We start from the raw sequence: 19,164 nt of genomic DNA, 5'->3' as shown, positions 1-19,164 counted from the left end.
ATATGAGGTATGTTCAAAACATTTCCTGGAATTTGTCTTTTTTTTTAAATTGTTTACATGGAAAAGTTTTACAGCACATTTCCTTCAAAGCAGTTTCTTTCAGTAGCTACATCACTTTTCAAAAGTCTATAAATTTGTTAGAAACATTCCTGGAACCCAATTTGAGATCAGCTGCCCACAAATGAATAAGAATATCGACATACATTTTCTTGTTCACTGTCTGCCTATCAGGAATGAACTTGTATAGAATAATGCCCAGCAAATCAAAAAAAAACTTCCAACTGAACTTTCTCTTTGTCTCTTAACTAAACAAAATTTCTGTGACCATAAAGGTAATGTTGATTTCCACTCTAACAACTGAAGCTGGATCATAGAAAATACACAATGACACATCTCCATGATACAAAACTAACAGCTCTCCAATATTGTTGTATGTGAAACAGGGAAAATGCAGTTGATTGTGATCTAATCACAATTAACTCATCACTAATCATGATGCAGATAACTCATATTATGAATGCTGCCAAAATAAAACCAAAAATTTTTTTTATAATTATTACTGTTTTAAACTTTATAAGGTAATTCCGGGAAATGTTTGAATCTTGTATACATTTCAAAGCTCATATTTTCATCCAAGTAATATACTTATAGTACATTATTAGATAGTTTTTTAATTATTTAAAAAAGTAAAAGATCAAAATACTTCTTACTAGAATACCGTATGCTTAGAAATGTTGACTACATAATTTGCAACTTACCAATACTATGACTAAAGTAACATTTCATTATATACTCTGCAATGAGCTGTGCAACATAAAGCTGGTGGCTATGCTAATACATGGTAAACATCCCAGAACACAGAACTCAGTCTCATGCAATATTTACAAACTATTTTTCATGAATTAAACAAACTGATATTCATAAAATGATGAATATTTTTAAATTTATTTTTATGATAAAATGGTCCATATTTAATAGCAATCTAGGTCATCAAATTGGGAAATGGGGATGGAATTTTTCACATCATAAAATTAATTCTCATTCTTACCAAGAACATCTTCAACTCGACGAAGATAAGCAGTTAATTGTCTGTCAATCTGTGTTGCCCAAATAATAGAACCAGCCACAGGTGGTAAATCCCGAACAAAACTCATTCTCGAGCTCTTACTTTGTGGATATTGGACCTGTTTAAACAGAATGTAGCGTTAATAACAATAATGTAGGTTATTAACAATACAATAACCTACAAAATGAAACTCTTAGAAGTAGATACAGTAGATATCTACTGTAGAACAGTTTTCAATAATAAACAAAATTCAATTAATGTTAGTATAATAATAAAATACAAATAATGTTAATTTAATGACCTGAAAATGTTTAAAAGTTTTGAGTGCATCTATTGTACCGTTGTTATTAAAAAATAAGTATACTTAAAAGAAAAGATAAGAAAGCTGAACCATTTGGCTACTATAAATACACGGTATCCAGGCTAAAGGTATCTAAAAGTAACAGCTTATATTAAGAAAACCAGATAATATAATTTAATAATTTTTTTTAATAAACACAGCAACTAAGAAAGTTATAATGTAGGTAGTCAAGTTCAATGTGTACACCTTTTGTAGCTCAACAGACATCTAGATGATAATCTAACTCTTGCCAGGTATTTAGGAGCATCTGCCGTGTTATTAGACAAACAGCTTCAACAATTCTCTGTTTTAAATTATCCAAATCTCTAACTTTTCTTTGGTACACACAACTTTTAATAAATCCCCAAGCAAAGAAGTTCAAAGGAATGATATCTGGAGATCTACATAGCCATGCAGTTTGATCCTCCTCGTCTGATTCAACATCCAGGGAAAGACACGAAAACACCTAGGTGAAAATATGGTGTAGGACCATCTTGTTGGAACTAAATCCTAAAGAAATCTGAGAAACAACAAAATTCTCAAGCATGTCACGCTACGTGCGTCCTGTTACTGTGGGCTCCATGAAGAAAAAAAACAGACCGATAGCACCATTTATGTGCAGTCCAAACCAGACATTGATTTCAGTGTGTCCCTTTCATTTTTGATTACTGTATGGGAGTATTCAGTACCACAAATTTGACAATTGCATCTGTTAACTTTCCCACAAGTAAAAAATATTTCCATATCACTAAATAACAACATAAATTAGAATTGTTTTCAAAAAGGGGCATACCTCTGCAGCAAACTGATAACGTAAGCAAGGATTATTTGGTTTAACATGATGAAAGAATTGTAACTACGCCTGCAAATTGGGCCACTTATGAATAATGCTGTAAACAGTGGAACGAGCACTTTGCAGTTCATAACTAGCCACCTAATTGACTTTCCAGGACTGTTGGTGAACACATAGCATTCACAATCCACAGTCTTGTTACCAACAAACATTTTCATGATTTCCAGGTTGTGAAACCAAGCCTCCAGTCCTCTTTAAGTCACATCCCATTGATGAATAAACTTGAAAATAGGAGGACTGATACTCCATTCATACATGCTGTTGAACACATGTAAGTGATTGAAACTCCACTAACCAAAGCATGCACTGAACCTTCTGTTAGGGGGGTCCATAACTCAACTGACTACAATTGCATTATGAGTCAACTTGCCTGCATATATATATATATATATATATATATATATCCGCTAAACTTAACAGTATGCAGAACAAATCTTGGTTTGTTAATTGTTAAAACAATTTATTTAAGTAAATCACCAGCAGGATATTCAGATGCGGGCGTGTAATTAAGTAAAAATATAGTAAGCATTTATTGGTTAAAAATAAATAAAATATAGTGATTGCGTTATTGTGTACGGGTTTTTTTATTACTTATACAGAACTTTCCTGCAATGTAAGTCACATTGCCTTCATCATTGAAATATATCCTCATTAAGCCATCCTCCAGATTCAAATGCAGCACGAGTTAGTTGTTTATATTTTGTACAGTCATCAGCAATCTTTAAACAAAACACAACCACATCATCATGCAAAAAAACATTATATACTAAAACTAAAATCGATCTACATTGCAAACCTCTGTCATCCCTCATTCCAGGATGTTCTTCATTCTCCAACTAAATTTTAGTTTCTTCAATGTTAAAACATGACCAATCAATTAAAAAAGGACAATATAGAGTAAACAGCATAAAGTGCCAACAGAAAAAGATGTAACCCAATAATTTTGGTATACATTTTACAATCTATGATTTAATGGATACTGTTTGTTCATAATAGCTAAGGTGCATTAGTCAGTGTCATTAGAAATAATACAATACTCAAAATGTATGTTATAAATTTTTCAGTTACAAATTTTAAGATGAAACTGCTTGACTGAACCTTGAGGAAATTAAATAAAGGACTTAAAGGATTAAAACAAGAAAAAGGTACTGATAAAAAGAAATCAAAACTACAGAAAAATTTAAGAAAATTAATTCAGTCTGATTATTTAATGTGGATGGATAAAAACATGCCAGTAAATAAGAAATGCATTAAAATAACAGTTTCACAAAAGGATTTAACCAGAATAATAAATAAGAAACACTCAAGAGCATTATGACAACTGTGTAAAATCAAAAGTACAAAGTGACCAAATAATTTATATAAATTTACCTTGAATTTCTCATGAAGTGCTTCAATGTCATCTTTCACACGCTGTATAAGTTGTGTCTGATATTCTCGAATATCACCTCTAATATGAGGTCTAACAAACAACGCATTAAATCTGCTAAATATTCTAAACATTTCATTTGCATTCTTTGCTGTACCAAGTTGATCACGTAAATGAGCTGTAATACGAGCTTCAACACGGTCAATTCGTTCTTCATATCGTGATACAGCTGCCTCCCAAGCTTCTGCATCTTCACGAGACATATCCAAGCAATCCACTTCTTTTACATTCTCATAAGCAAGATTTACTTCCTGCAAAATTAAAAAAAAAAATTAGTTTTCCCTCCAAAAAGTCTATATATAAATATTACCTACTCTCATGTTTCTACTCCTAAAACAATTAAATACTATAACAGTTGCCCATTTTCTTTCACATAACTCTTCTTTAAAACTTGAAAAAATAGATTTATTTTCAAAAAAAAAAAACTATTGTGGACAACACATGACTTCCTTGTACACCTATAAATTACATATACACTTTTTTTTAAATGAAAGGTACATAAAATTTTATTTCATTAAAATCTTCTGATATTTTTTCAGTTTTTTTTTTTTAATTATTATACATAATAATTTTTTTTCAGTGAGAGGTTATAATTATTAATAAATCAATACATTAAAAAAAAAATGTTAAAAAAGGGAAAAATTTCCTTATAAAATTTTATTTAGCTGTAACTCTGGAACCAATAATAAGTACCACTTAATATCATTGAAAAGCTCTCAATAAGGGCTTATTACTGCAATTAAGAAAAAGTCCAAAATCCAATTTTGTTTAGATTTTGGGCTTTTTTGGACACTTTTGGTTCAGTTGATTGCAATCAAAAGGGGATGCGCATAACTAGATGTTACAACAGTTCTAAATCCAAAATTTCAACATCCAACAGCGAATCGTTTTTGAGTTGTGTGATATACATGTACATACGTACATACAAACACATGTACAGACATCACGCCGAAACTAGCCAAAATGGATTCAGGGATGGTCAAAATGGATATTTCCGTTTATATCTGGAAACCAAAATTATAGGAAATGCAAGACTGCTAATTCAGAGCAAAAACGTTAACATAGAAGGTGAAATAAGCACAGAACAGAATTTACCCCAAAATTTTACAATTTATATTTAAAAAATGTGACTACTTCTTTAAATCCAACATTTACTCAAAATTGCATTGTAGTCAACCGTTTAAAAAAATGTAAATTGGCAACAAGTTAATTTTTTGCACTCCTTAAACAATTAACTACCGGAATTCCTCTCATTCTTCAGACCCTAGTAACAAGGATAGATTTTTTTTAATGTTAATATTACATTTTGATTGATCAGCAAGGCTGAAGCCAGTACCCAAACTTCTCACATTCAGAAAAGTTCCAATGTACAGAAAATTATTCCAAGCAATAAAAAAGAATGAAAGTTCTAAGAGATGAAGGCAATAATAAGAATATTGATAATATTGTGATAATAAGAACGGTGATAATATTGTACGGAACTTCTATAAATAAAGTGATTGTTTACACCATTGCGTAAAGTTGCGTTATTTCCTATTAATTCAAAGCTAGGGTTGGGTCTCGTTGTTTGTTGCAAGCTTGGTAAATTTATTACTATGTTTCGTATTGGACTTGTCATATTTGTATCTGTTTGTTTATATTTGTTTGAGACCTGGCGTCAGTCTGATGGGCGATTCTGTCATCTTAGTGACAACGTGTTTCATATCTTGTATTATTTATTGCTGCCCTCATACACTCCCTTTTTGTTTCGTTCCCATACTAATACATGCACACATCTCTTGTTTTTTACACACACTCTCTCCTGTCCACTGCCTAGGTTTGGTTTTCCCCTCTTTTCATTCACGCCATCTTTTCGGCAGAGTAGATCAGACATTCACCATGTACAGTTGACTGTGACTTTCTCTCTCAAACTTTGTGATAATTACTTTCATCGTATTCTTACTTATAAACGTCGTGGTCATTCTCTCTTGCTCTTCTCGTCAGCTTTAGTGAATTTCGCAGATTTCTATGTTTTCATCTAGCCTCGTTTCTTCAACAAGTTCATTTTCAAATCCAGTATTTCACATCTCTGCTGAAAGTGCTTCATCTACTACAAACCAGCCAATTCCATCGACTCCGAATCTTCTCCAGCTGCTTACTACAATTTTATCGATGCAGAATTTCTCCAACCTCATTGCTACAAATCTGAGACGCCACGTCCTGCTCAACCTCTAAACCACGTTTCACCCGTGTATTCCTGATACACCATTGCAGACAGACTACGCCTAGGATTACTGTATGTATTCATATGTACTTGCTTTCACGAGTTCATCTCTTGCTAATATTTGTGTGTGATACAGGCAAGTGTAAATTATTCATTATTATTCATATTAAACGTTTATGTTATCATTGTTCATGTGTAGCCCATTTTATGGGTTATTAAATGCAAACTATCGTTCTTATCAAATCTACTTTTAATTTAAACACTACTTCAGAATTATAAAACTTATGTGCAATATATTTCATATATTACTATCGATAACTATTATTATATTTTGTGTTGTTCATCAAAAGTTTGTGTTCAAACGTCAGTTACTCAAAGTAAATTACCTTTACTTGAAATGTTTATTGCAATTAACTCTATCATTTAATCTAATTTAACTTGTTAATCGCCGAGATTAATTATTATCTACTCATGAACTATATTCATATTACTTCTTATATTAATCTAAAGAAAATTACTCCTGATGTGAAGTTACGTTTTTGGACTTCTTTGTAATTTTATATTTTCAAGAAAGCTTACTACTAATATGAACTCTATATTATTACTTATTTTAATGTTATTATATTGTAATTAACTCTTTTTTATACTGGAATTATTGTAATTTATTTTTCTAAGTAAATGAAATTTGTTCATTGCTAATTTTTCAATATTGCAGCACATTTCAGTAATGCAATAGTTTTCTAGTCATACTATGTTTATTGATGTTTTGTTTTTCTAAGTATATAATTGTAAATAACGTGTTTTATGTTCTCTTGTTTTCAGGCGTTGTTAAATTGTAGATTTTCAAAATGTGTATTTGAAAAATGTATATTCATGTATTTTCTCATTTAATATCATTGTTCATATGTTGATTCAGCTGATATTTATTAAGTATCATTAAGTTATGTTAATTTCATAATTTATTTTTATTTTTTAAGGTTAGGATTTAACTTATGTTCATTTGTTTTCTTTCTAATTAAAGTCCAATTTCTTTTGGCAAATACGAGCTGTGTGTTCTTTTATTTTTTGTTAACTTTACCCAACAGTGATTGTATAGCAAACACAGAGATTACTGAGCAGGGCAAAGTCTTACACATTAAAATTATCACTATCTTTCTATCAGATTGGGATACTAAGTTTGAAATAAAAATTAAAACTTCGAAACTGACTAGAAACATCCTATGTTATGGAAAAAAACCATTCTCAACAAATCTACACTCAATAAAATTACGAATAAATTTTTAAGAATACATATCTATTTAAAATACATACTTCAATAGCACTAGCATCAGCTGCCTCTAATGATAAAGGGTCTGGTGTTCGAGTCAGTTCATCAGGTGCAATACCATCCTGTCCTACCATAACATGCATCGTCGTACTGGGTCGCAATACACGCACTATAACTGTTCTAAGTTGTTCATGGTGATGTCTAAACCTTCTCATGTGTTCCATACGAACTTGTAATCTTTTATGTGATGGTGAAACTCTCCAAACCATTTTCATTTGTTCATCTCGTTTCTTCTTAACAATATCCCTAAAACAATACAAAAACTATTATAAAACACAAATGTGAGGATTCATGCCTGGCGGTTCACACCCATTTTTGTGTTCATAAGGTACATGAAACCTATCTCCTGAATAACAAGCTGTCTTTTAATATTTAATAAATTTACAGTATAGAAAATTAGATGTCAGATGTAACATGTAACAATAAACATTAACAAAAAACTATAACAGTTTGTCAACAACTCAGCCAGATCATCTCTAAAATGTGTTAACATTTGTATAAGTTGTACGGTTTAAAAATTTCTTTGGTAATAAATTCATTCCAAACACCTCTACTATGTAATTGAATAAATTAAATTTCCACTTACCGACTATCTAAAAGTGTAAATCCTAGTACTTTCAGAGCTGTTACTCCATCTTCAGGGATTTTCTAAAAGATGTTAATTTAAATTCAAATTAATAATAGTTTTTAAATTAAACTGTTACGTTCATAATAGTTGGTCGTCAAGAATAAAATTAATTTGTACATCAATAAGACAGTAATGTCATGTTTGTAAGAAAGATGTTTGTGACTATTAACATGCCACATCAATTGTACATAAATATAATTATATATGCTGGCTTTTGAGATGTTTCCATAATTAACTGATTTAAGCCTTTAAAATCCTTAATTTTTTTCACTATGTTTTCTTTTCGTGTATAAAAAATTCATATAAATCCAACAATTATGATAAATCTTCATTAGGTATATTGTTAAGCATTCACTTTCCTCTACTATTTCCACTTTTTTTATCTTATGAAATGTTTACAGCTTCGTATCTATCATTTTATAAAATTTGGTAAGAACTCTTATGGTTAAAAACCATATTTTTGACTGCACATATTCTATGTTTTATTGACCATAATACACAAGGATATTGTAAAATTTATAAATATTTAACAATATGAGGTATTTCCCTATTACCAAATTACAATATATTGTTTATGAATGGTGAGAGATATACCCTTAATAATTAAATGTAAATAAAAATACTCTCTATGCAGGTGTTGCCCCAAAAAGTGAGCACTAATAGTTAAATTTAATACAGTTTATTACTTACCACATTTTACACAGTGTAATTACATTAATACAACGTATAAATAAATGTAATGCTTGACTTACTATATTATAAATATAAATAAAAATAAAAAAAACTTTAAATAAGGAGGTCCAAATTTATCAGTTGATCAATATTGTATTTGGCTGGCAACATGCATGTTACCCAATCGACTCCATATTTTAATCTTTTAATTTTTAATTTCAATCTTTTTAATATTTTTTATGTTTAATATGTAATTATACAAAAAGTTTTTTTTTACATACAACTGATGATGTGGGATCCCGTGAAAGTACTCTTGTAGAAAAATACGGTAAAATATTTCTTAATTCTGTACTTGATGGATCAAGTTGATTTACATATATTATATATATAAATTTATATTTAATAGATCAACCCAAGTACAGAATAATTGAAATAGGATGACTTACCTTATTTCATTAAATAAGCAGAAATGCTTTCATGAACTTAATTCGCATCATCAACTGCATTATATTTATATTTCAAAAAACATCACAAACTTCCAATACATAATATCATATCACTTACTCATTTATATTAAAAACTTTTTAAACTAATTCAATTTTATTAAAAACTTTGATAAATAAATTTAACTTTAATTTAAAAGCTTATACAAAAATTAAAAAAAACCTTTATTTAAATTAAAAATTATAATCAAAACAAGATTTTTATATCTTGGGTTGATCTATTAAATATGAATTAATTTCTATTGGTGCAGAGCAGTATGGTTATTAAAAGAATTGATTTAAAAAAATGTGAAATAATAAATGAAAAAACACCAAGCAATTTTAGCACTTTTAGCGCCATGTGTATCAATCTGATACATTTTTACCAATGTCAAAACGGCCACGTGTATAATTTTGATGCATACGTAATGGTCTAAATAAATAAATAAAAAATGTCAGTTTTACTGATTTAGGCGTGGCGCTAAGAGTGTTAAGATATTGCTATTAATATTTTACTTTTCAGTAAATAGTTAATTTCAGTAAATACTTCTTTTCAGAAAATTTTTTTTCAAGATATCTTTGCCATTTCATCCTCTGATGAAATATACCATTTCTCAAACTAAGTTTTTGTATATAATTCTACCACCTATTAAAATTTTTCTACAATTTTAAATCTATATCAATCAATTTTTTTGTTGAACATGAATCTGTCTGCTTTAGACTCTCATGCTCGCACAAACGTTCAAATAAAATCTACATATGGGTTTCTGAAATATATACGAGACCTTATATAAAGCACTTATAAATAAGAACCTTATACTATATATTATTTCTATTTCTATATATATATATGTGTGTGTGTGTGTGTTTTTTTTTATTAATATAACAGATATACAATTTAAAACCAACTGAAGATGTGGAATACCGCAATAACCGGTAATTGGAGATTATTAACTAAGCTAATTACTGTGTTTTGGTGGTTTATTAAATTTCATATAATTAAATCTGAATATTAATGAATTATTTGAATATTCAAAAAATATTATATATATATATATATATATATAGTTTTAAAATTAAACATAAATCCTTCCTTAATATTTTTATTTAAGTAAATAAATGAATAACCTAAGAAGGCCCTGCAATTTATCATATTCATCATCCCATGTTGCAAATATAATGAAGCACTGTGTCATAACCTTTTCAAATTCATCAAATGGAATATGCATTAAACGTCTAGTGCCTAATACTGAAAAAATGTAAAAAAAAATCACAATAACAGAAATGCATACATATATTTTTATCAATTTATTCATTCATAACAGTACATTACAAATTTTATTTAATAAAAATCAATTTTTATAAGGTATACTAAAAAAAAAAGTAAATATATGTAAATTAACAAAAACCTAAAAATAGTAATTTTGAGATATTTTAGGACTTTTAAAATAAAAATAAAAAGGTTTTCAAAATAAAAAGGTGAAGAATCACAATATTCTTACCACTAACAGGCACCTAATAGTCTATTAAAACAGTTTGATCAACATATTCATGAAACTTAGGTTACAAAGATTATTGACTGATCAAAAAGCAAGAGTACAGAAAATGCATACTGAAATTTTAGATGTCGTTCTAGATGACAAACTATTCATATTTAACCTGATGGTACAGTGGAAAACCTCAGCTGTTATACACCTTGAGTGAACCAATTAAAAACAAATCTTGACATCATAGACAACATAATATTTAAGAAATGATATTTCAAATAAAAAATGTTAAATTTCTGAAGACATTCTCAACATCATTTCAAAGCAAGTTGGTTTTTTAAAGTCAAAAAGTGTAGAATATTCATTGCCCCAATGTTAAGCAACTGTATACAATAATGGCCAATTAAAAATTTGCAATAATTATATCTGATTTTCTAAAAATAATTGGATAACAATGACACAAACAAGAAAAAAGTTCATATAGCATAAATTTTGTTTTTGTGACACTATAAGTTATCCAAAAATTTTGGTTTATTTTTTCCAAAATAAAAAAAATATTTATTTAAATATTACAGCTGAATTCTTAATTCCAAACCATATAAGCTGATTTATTCTCTACTAAGCAAATTTTATTAAAAAAAAAAGTTAATTTTTCCAAAATATGTTCAGTTGTCTTTGAATCATCTTAAGTGATTGGTCCTAACATTCTTACCCTTGCATCAGCATTCACAGTGTAATGTGTGAAGATATCAACAAGCAACACGACTTTTCAGTCCCAGAAGACAGTTGGGAGGACACTTTACTAGCTGATAAATGCATTTTCACCTTTATACTGCAATATTTTCCACAACTATGCCAGTCCATATTTGCAGATTTCGATTTGGGAGTATAATGAATGAACCACGTCTCATTACATGTTACTATTTGAAACAAAATATTATTTCCCTTATGCAAAATTTGTGATTATGGAATGATCACTTCTAGAGCAATTCATCCTCTGTAAGGTGTTGTCATCATCATTTGTCCTTGAGCATAGAGTATACAACATCATATCATCATATCCCCAAACCGTGCACAGTGTAAACAAAATTGAATAGGGTTGAAATCCTCATTCATGAAAAGTTTCACACAATACTTTGCACACGTGATCATGGAACCTCTTGAATGACATGGTTCTACTGACCACAGAGACACATTTGGGAAAAAACTAAACAGCTGTCTGAAATTCTTGAAAAACTAAACAATTTCTCTCAAATTTGAGAAAAATTTATAGAATTTCTTACAAAACTACAAAAAAAATAAAGAATTTGTCAAAAATTTGAAAAACTTAAGAATTTGGCAGAAATTTGAAAATAACCATACAAACTGTCAGAAATTTGAGAAAAATCAAGAAAAACTATAGTATTTCTCTAAAATTTTAGAAAAAACCAAATTTTTTTTACATTGAGAAAAAACTAACAAATTTGTTAGAAATTTGAGAAAAACTACAAAATTTCTCACAAATTTGGAATAACTGCAGGATTTCTGGCAAATTTGAGGAAAACTAAACAATTGGTCGAAAATTTGAGAAAAACTAAGGAACTTCTTGAAAATTTGTGAAAAACTACAGATTTTGTCTGAAAGTTGACAAAAAACTAAAGAATTTGTCATTAATTAAAAAAAAAAAAAAAAACTAAAAATGTTGGGAATTTGAGAAAAACTAAAAAAATTCTCCCAAATTTGCAAAACCCTTTAGAACTTTTTGCAAATTTGAGTCCATAAGAATTTGTTGGATATTAGTTGGATAGAAGTATGAATAGTCAGATACATTGTCAGATAGTAGAGATCTGACTGAATAGTTTATAGTTCACTTTCATATGCCACATAATTCCAGTGATAGGCAAGGCTGTTCCTTTAATAATCCTGTACCTGTTCTTGATCAGCTGTTTAATTCCTGAAGGAAAAGTAATTTCTACTGCAGCATATATATTTAAACTAATCAAAGTAAAATCAACGATTAGTTATATATAGCTCTCATATGGAAAAAATTCACTAATCTCAAAAAGGATTGTGAATAGGACCAAGAAAGCTTAAGCCTAGAGAAGGACTTAGGCTTTCTTGCAGGTGGAGATTTCCTAAACTACATTTTCTCCAACAGTAATCTTTCTTTATTCCTTCCCCTTCTTTCCAATTATTTTCAGTTCTGTGGGTTTACATCTACTTCTACTAAACCCTCCATGTTAAAAATTTTAAAACCTCTACAGTCTGTACAACCTAAGTTATAAGGGGTCTGTCTAACAACCAATACTTATCGGGTAAAGCCAGGACTGAACCTGACTGAACCTCCTTCCTCAAATTCACATGCACAAACAGATCTAAATAAATAAATAAAAAGCTCAGTGAAAATCAAACATATAAATTTTAAAACTGTACTTCTTAAAATGATAAAATACCAATACTGATGCAAATATTCCAACTTATCACAATACTAAATGCTTAAATATATAATATTTTAATAATTTTTACCTTTAGTAGCTGAGCAGAAAGATCGCGAGATATAGCTTCAACCAATCTTAATGCACGTTGCATAGGATACTTGGTATTACGTATTTTACGTAAGTGATTAAATATTAGCTGTTCAGCAGTACGAATGCGGTCCAGTTCAGTAGCCGACAGTAAATCATTTATTGGGAAATCTTTCATCAATGGATTATAATCATTAACTGTTGCAAGTGCTTGTTTTAAACCTTTAAAAAATTAACAAAAGATTTTTTACTTCTTTTTAACTTTTCATAATTGAAAAACACTTTTTTTATAATATAAATCTCTTATTAGTTTAGCGGTAATAAGTATATATCGGTATAAATATATTTCTGTCCATAGATGGATTTGCATAAAAACCCAACTAAATAAAAGAAAGGATCACTATCACAAGAAAGAACAGTTACATCTTTTCCTAACATGTCTACTTCTACTTTCATAACAAATGCAGTATTTTAATACTACTAAAACATAAAATAATATTACACCTAAAATGTTTACTTCTTTTTCTTTTTAACTTCCTTACCTTTGCCAGAAAAAGAAGAAATTACTGTTTAGGTATTGCTCTAACCCTTCAACTTTATATCACCGATTTTAATTTCATTACACTTCAGTTTAATTTTATTTCAAAACTAAAATACGTATAAACTTGTTATGATACACCAAAGTACCTTATTATTTTACTCACGCCAGGGATCTAATTTTAAAATCTGATATCAAATTATATAATATATTACAACAGATAAATGGAAATCCAAGCTGTAACAATATCTCTGTTGTTCCAAAGTTTATTTCATAACAAAATTTTTGAAAAATAAAAATAATGTGGGAAATGCATCCTATACTAATAAATAAACGACCATCGCATTATAAAAAATTGAGAAATTAAAAAAAATATATATACTCAAATAATCTCAACATTCTTCACTAAAATTGAAAAATTTGTATAAAAATAATTATACAGATAAAAAATCTACACTATAATGAAGGATAGACTAGTCTGAAAGCTATACTGTAATGACATGTATTTAAAACTTTCCCTAACCTTCTAAAGTAAAAAAAATAATTCCCAAGATTGCCGAACTGCAGAGAAGGAAAGCACGAAAGATTCATGTTACCCACAGAACTGTGATCATATCAATAAACATGTTAAAACACCCATATACAACAGAAAATAATGTAAAACTTTCATACAAATGTCCTAAAATGCTTCATTTTCAATTTACAGCTAGTGAAAGATTTCACTTGAATTTCAGCTACACTAGTGAAATGAGCTCATATTGAAATTTTTAGGACATTAATTAAGGGACAGAATTAATGATTTCTTATGGTTTTTGACCAGAATTTAATTCTAAGCAAAATGGTATAAGATGTGATGAATAAATCACAGAGAAGTTAGAAAAATTTCTATTTTATTTAGAAACAGTACATTATTACAGTTGTCAGAAAAATTATGTTAAGTACAAGTACTCAACAAAAACCAAATTCTTTTTTGGTGATGTGAAAAATTTGTAAGAAAAAATGACTGTTATAAATAAAATATGGAAATTACACAAGTGTAAAATAAAATTACTTAGAAAATAATTTTCTTAATAATGACAGAAATACAATAAATTATTTGAAAAATTATTATTTCAAAGTTGCCAATAAAATAAAATCAACTGATCAACAATGCGCAATACTGTAGTGTTTAAATTAATTTTTAAGGAACAGTAAGTATATTGGATACTGTGAATTAGCGAAGGTTTTCTGTGAATTTTTGTTTGAACATGATCAGTTTGCCATTGAAGTAATGCCATACTTATTTCTTTACAACAGAACAATATGTTGATATGGTATAAATTTTGGGTGAGTGTATTGGTAATGCTATAGCTGCTGCAGTAGAATATGAAATATATTTTCCGAATCGCAGAATTCCAGATCGCAAAACAATTAGCATGAATTTTCACAATATTTGGAAAAAAGGTTCACTACCTAGTATTCACACCAGCTACGAACACTCTGTTCAACACAATGCTGTTATTGATGAAATATCAACGATGCAGTTCAGCACAGTCCAGGCATCAGTACAAGATGTCTTTATAAGCATATCAGTTTCACATTCGATGGTTTACAGGACACTTAAACATAAGTTTTATCCTCACCATAAACAGCCAGTTCATCTGCACCCAGGAGATGATCCGCTTCAATTTGAGTTCTGCAAATGGTAAAATGGCATAGCCTTCTTCACACCAGCTGTTTGGACTGTTCACATTACCTGGGTGTTTAAATTCTGAGGTCTACTTGCACTCTCTTCAAGAAGAATGGCCAAAGCTGCTTGAAGATATTCCTCTTGCATTGAAAAGGAAATTATACTTCCAGCAAGATGACATATCTCCCCATTTCTCTTGTGCCGTTTCCACTCACTTACATCTTTGCTTAATCAATTATTAGATAATAAACTCATAAAGAATCTGAAAGGTCACACAAATTAATGGTGGACTCAGCCACGTGAATTTGAACCAATATTTGTTTCGGTTCCGCCTGGCAGCTGATGAGCTGTGCGTTTGTGGGGAAGTCCAGTCAAACGAACATATTATTGTCGACTGCCCAGCTCTTGGGGAGGCCAGAACTCAGGCCAACCTGGAACTTAAAAGTGACGTGAGCCGCATTGTCGGACCATGTGGGTGTTCCTTGATGCCGTTGCTTTGTTCAACCAGCATCAGTAGTTTATTTAAGGGAAAGACTCCTACCTCGCTGCTGCGGGAAGCTATCCAAGAGTTATGGCTGGCCATCAGCAAATTAAAGCTCCAAGCACTTTAATATTGCTAGACAGGTACTTGCTGGCATTCAGTGACCTAGGCATGGCAGCGAATTGTTGTCTTGACAAGATAAATTTAATTTATTAAATGTCATATATATTTTAGTAGTTGACGGGGTGCGCCTAACCATTTTAGAATATATGACAAGTGAACAGTGGGACATGAAGCAAGTGGTGTGTGGCACCATGCTTAGTTCGCTCACACAATTAGGTTAGCTGTAGGAGCTAGTTAGGACATTGGTCGCTAACTGATTCGAGGTTCAGTAGCTGTTTGTGGCATAGACATTCGGTCTTATGCTTTAGGGCAACCGAATGGGGTGGTGGCAGGAGAAATGTCATGCAAATCAATCAATCACTTACATATTCATTTCCCTGAGAAATGGTTCAGTCATGGAGGTCCACATTCCTAGCCACCAAAATCGCCTGATCTAACACCTTTACATTTTTGCGTTTGGGGATGGATGAAAAACAATGTATATAAAACAAAAATACATTCTTGTGAGGAATTAATTGTCCACATTATGGATGCGGTTGAGCAACTTAAGGACAGCCCTGAATAACTAAAAAGAGCAACAAAAGCAATAAAGAAGCATGCCAAGAAATATGTTGAAAATAGAGGACTCATTTTTGAACACTTATTATAAACTGGTTTATATAACCCACTATGGTCTAGTGTATTGTCTCTGAATAAAATTTGACTTTTTCTAACTTTGTTTGGTTTTATTCAACTTATCTTACACCATTCTGCTAAGAATTAAATTTTCCACAAGTTTTGTTAAAATGTTTTATGTGTTTATTACCCATTAAACAAAGTTATGCACACTAAACATAAAAAACAGGTTTTTAACCCCTATTTATTGGTTTTCACCCCAGATTTCTCAACAAATACTGCAGGTATGGTTCTGGGACCTATTCTATTCCGCATTCTTCACATAAAAAACCAAAAGAATCAGTAATTCCCTCATATTAAAGTGGTCCTCTAAACATTACCTAAAACTTTTGTCTGAAACAATTTTTGATATGACCCAGCGGCCAGTATTCAGGCTGTTGATCACCACTCTTATTCTTCGAGAGGAATACCACCCTGGCCTCCTTTTAACAAGTTGGGAATATCTTCCTTTCCATTCCATAATTTGCTTGCTATGTCTACTATTTGCCACGGTACCTTAGCTATTAGACCCTTGAAGACAGCTGCAGGGACTCCGTCCAATCCTGGACTCTTTTTATTTTTTTTAATTTTAATATTGCCTCTGTAACTTCCTCCAGAGTGTATCTTCTGGTATCATATTCGATAACCTCAGTAACTTCCTGTTCCTGGCAGGGGAAAAGCTTATCAATCTGTCATGTTACTTGCTCCTCCTTGAGGATGAACAGACATCATCCAAAGCACCTCATGGCTATCTGATACCCCCGCCCTCACAGGTCATCATCTAAGTCCTGGCACAAATCACATCACTTTTCTCTTTTTGCACATTTTATTTCGTAATACAACAGTCTTCTGCTTGCCAGGTAAGCTTGTTCAGCTACCTCATACGCAACCCCCACCAATCGACCGTAACCTTTGTTTTCTATGCTTATTCTTTTGAAAAACCCATCTGAGATTGGCAATTTTGTCAGGCCACCAGTAAGCTGGACTGAAATTCCTGTGCCGTGGTGGTATCTTTGAGATTTCGCTAACAATTAATGTCTGTAACATTTCAGGCAACGATTGAGGTTTGTCAGCAATCTTACTCGAAACATTTGCCACATGTACATCAATCTGCCACTGTGTTAACCTCAAAAAAGACATTAGTCCAATTGTAAAAAACACCAGATTGTCAATTGTCAGAAAAGACGCGAAATGATCACTCACAGTCTCATCGCCCAAGACCCTCTACGAGCATAAATAATGATTCCAGTGACCATCTAGTATGGTGAGATCCAGGACAAAAGAATGCCCTCTTGCCTCAAATGTCGGGGTATCATCATTAAGGCAATATAAACCGATCGACTGAATGAAATCAGACAGTATTTCACCTCTACAGTTAGTATAGGAATTGCCCGTTAAATGACTTGCTGTTAAAATCACCCATTATTATAATTTTTTTAGACCTGGTTACAACTTCATGAAGCCTACCAATAAACTCATATACTATTAGGTCACACAGTTCAGCGTTATGTGCATCCTACCACTGCTTCAGTAATCTTGTTTGACTTCCAAATTAACATTTACTCAGAAGAATGTATTTAAGCAAGAAAAGATCTGAGAGATAATAGGCAGCCATTAATTTTCATCAAAGACACTCTTACACTTACCTAACCTCCTGCAATAGTAAATTTGAAAATCTAGCCTCTCTTGAATGTAAATACTCCTATTTAAAATGGAGGAAAATTAACTGATGAAACAAACTCAACCGATTTGAACACATAATTTTCACACATTACATTTCAAAAAACTGAAAAGTAAACAGTAAGATTAAATTCTGTGGTTTATCAGACGTATCTAATTTTTACATTTCATAGATAACTTTTTTATCTTTATTAGCAAGAAAAATGTTACAATATTTTTATTGTGTAAAAATAATTTTATATTTGAACTATTTCTGGATAACTAAACTGTCATCGGTTAATAAGGCTCTGGTAGAATTTTTTTTGTTATTACTTAAAGAAAAGATTTCTTAGTAGAAAAATTAAGTAAATGAAGAACTGTGCTAACCTGTAACCAGCTAAGTTCAAGTAGTCAGAATGTGAAAGAATTTTTGTAAATAATGTAAACATATAAAATTAAACATTTTTACTGAAAAAAATTTAATTTTTTTTTTTTAATATTTAATTTTTTTTATTATTATTATTAACAGATCTCATAGTTAATTGTATACAAACAGAGCTAATTTAAAACAACATTTGGCTTACCTATCAGCACGACCAGATTCTTTGACATAGCTTTTAAAATATGGAGCAATTGATTTACTAACAAATGAATGTAATGTCTCATAAGGTGAACCTTCACTAAAATTCATAACTCTCAGCTGAGACTGCATACTTTTATCAGCTTCTACAACACTACTTCTCTTAACAAAGACAACACTGCAAAAATAAAAACATGAATTTACATTAAAAAAAAGTATGAAACATAAACTAGGTATAATAATTTTCACAATTACTTTATTTTAATTTCAACAATAATTCAATACCCAACAAATTAGAAGTTGACATATATATATTTTTTTAAATTTATTTTCTTCAGCCCAAAATGTTACATACAATGCAGTCTTGCTGTGTTTATTCTTTTCAATAACTTTATGCAGTATAACAATGTCCAGCACAACAAGATACAGCACAAGCACAATTAATTTTTATCAACATTTCTGAAGAAAG

At 30.4% G+C, this 19,164-nt stretch overlaps 1 protein-coding gene across 1 annotated transcript in view; it reads right to left on the bottom strand.

Annotated features, from left to right (window-relative positions):
- Window positions 1–19,164, bottom strand: part of LOC142317438 (dynein heavy chain, cytoplasmic-like) — a 28,424-nt gene that overhangs the window by 4,200 nt on the left and 5,060 nt on the right. The window contains exons 2-8 of the mRNA XM_075354005.1: window positions 18,698–18,873; window positions 12,993–13,213; window positions 12,838–12,841; window positions 10,129–10,249; window positions 7,203–7,464; window positions 3,631–3,939; window positions 1,049–1,184 (exon numbers count right to left, since the gene is read on the bottom strand). Coding sequence (XP_075210120.1) covers window positions 1,049–1,184; window positions 3,631–3,939; window positions 7,203–7,464; window positions 10,129–10,249; window positions 12,838–12,841; window positions 12,993–13,213; window positions 18,698–18,873 — 1,229 coding nt within the window. The remainder of the gene's footprint in view (window positions 1–1,048; window positions 1,185–3,630; window positions 3,940–7,202; window positions 7,465–10,128; window positions 10,250–12,837; window positions 12,842–12,992; window positions 13,214–18,697; window positions 18,874–19,164) is intronic.

This window comes from Lycorma delicatula, chromosome 1 (assembly GCF_047948215.1).
Source record: "Lycorma delicatula isolate Av1 chromosome 1, ASM4794821v1, whole genome shotgun sequence".
NCBI classification, from domain to species: domain Eukaryota; kingdom Metazoa; phylum Arthropoda; class Insecta; order Hemiptera; family Fulgoridae; genus Lycorma; species Lycorma delicatula.
The sequence above is the reverse complement of the archived record's forward strand: the minus strand, read 5'-3'. Positions and strand labels throughout refer to the sequence as shown.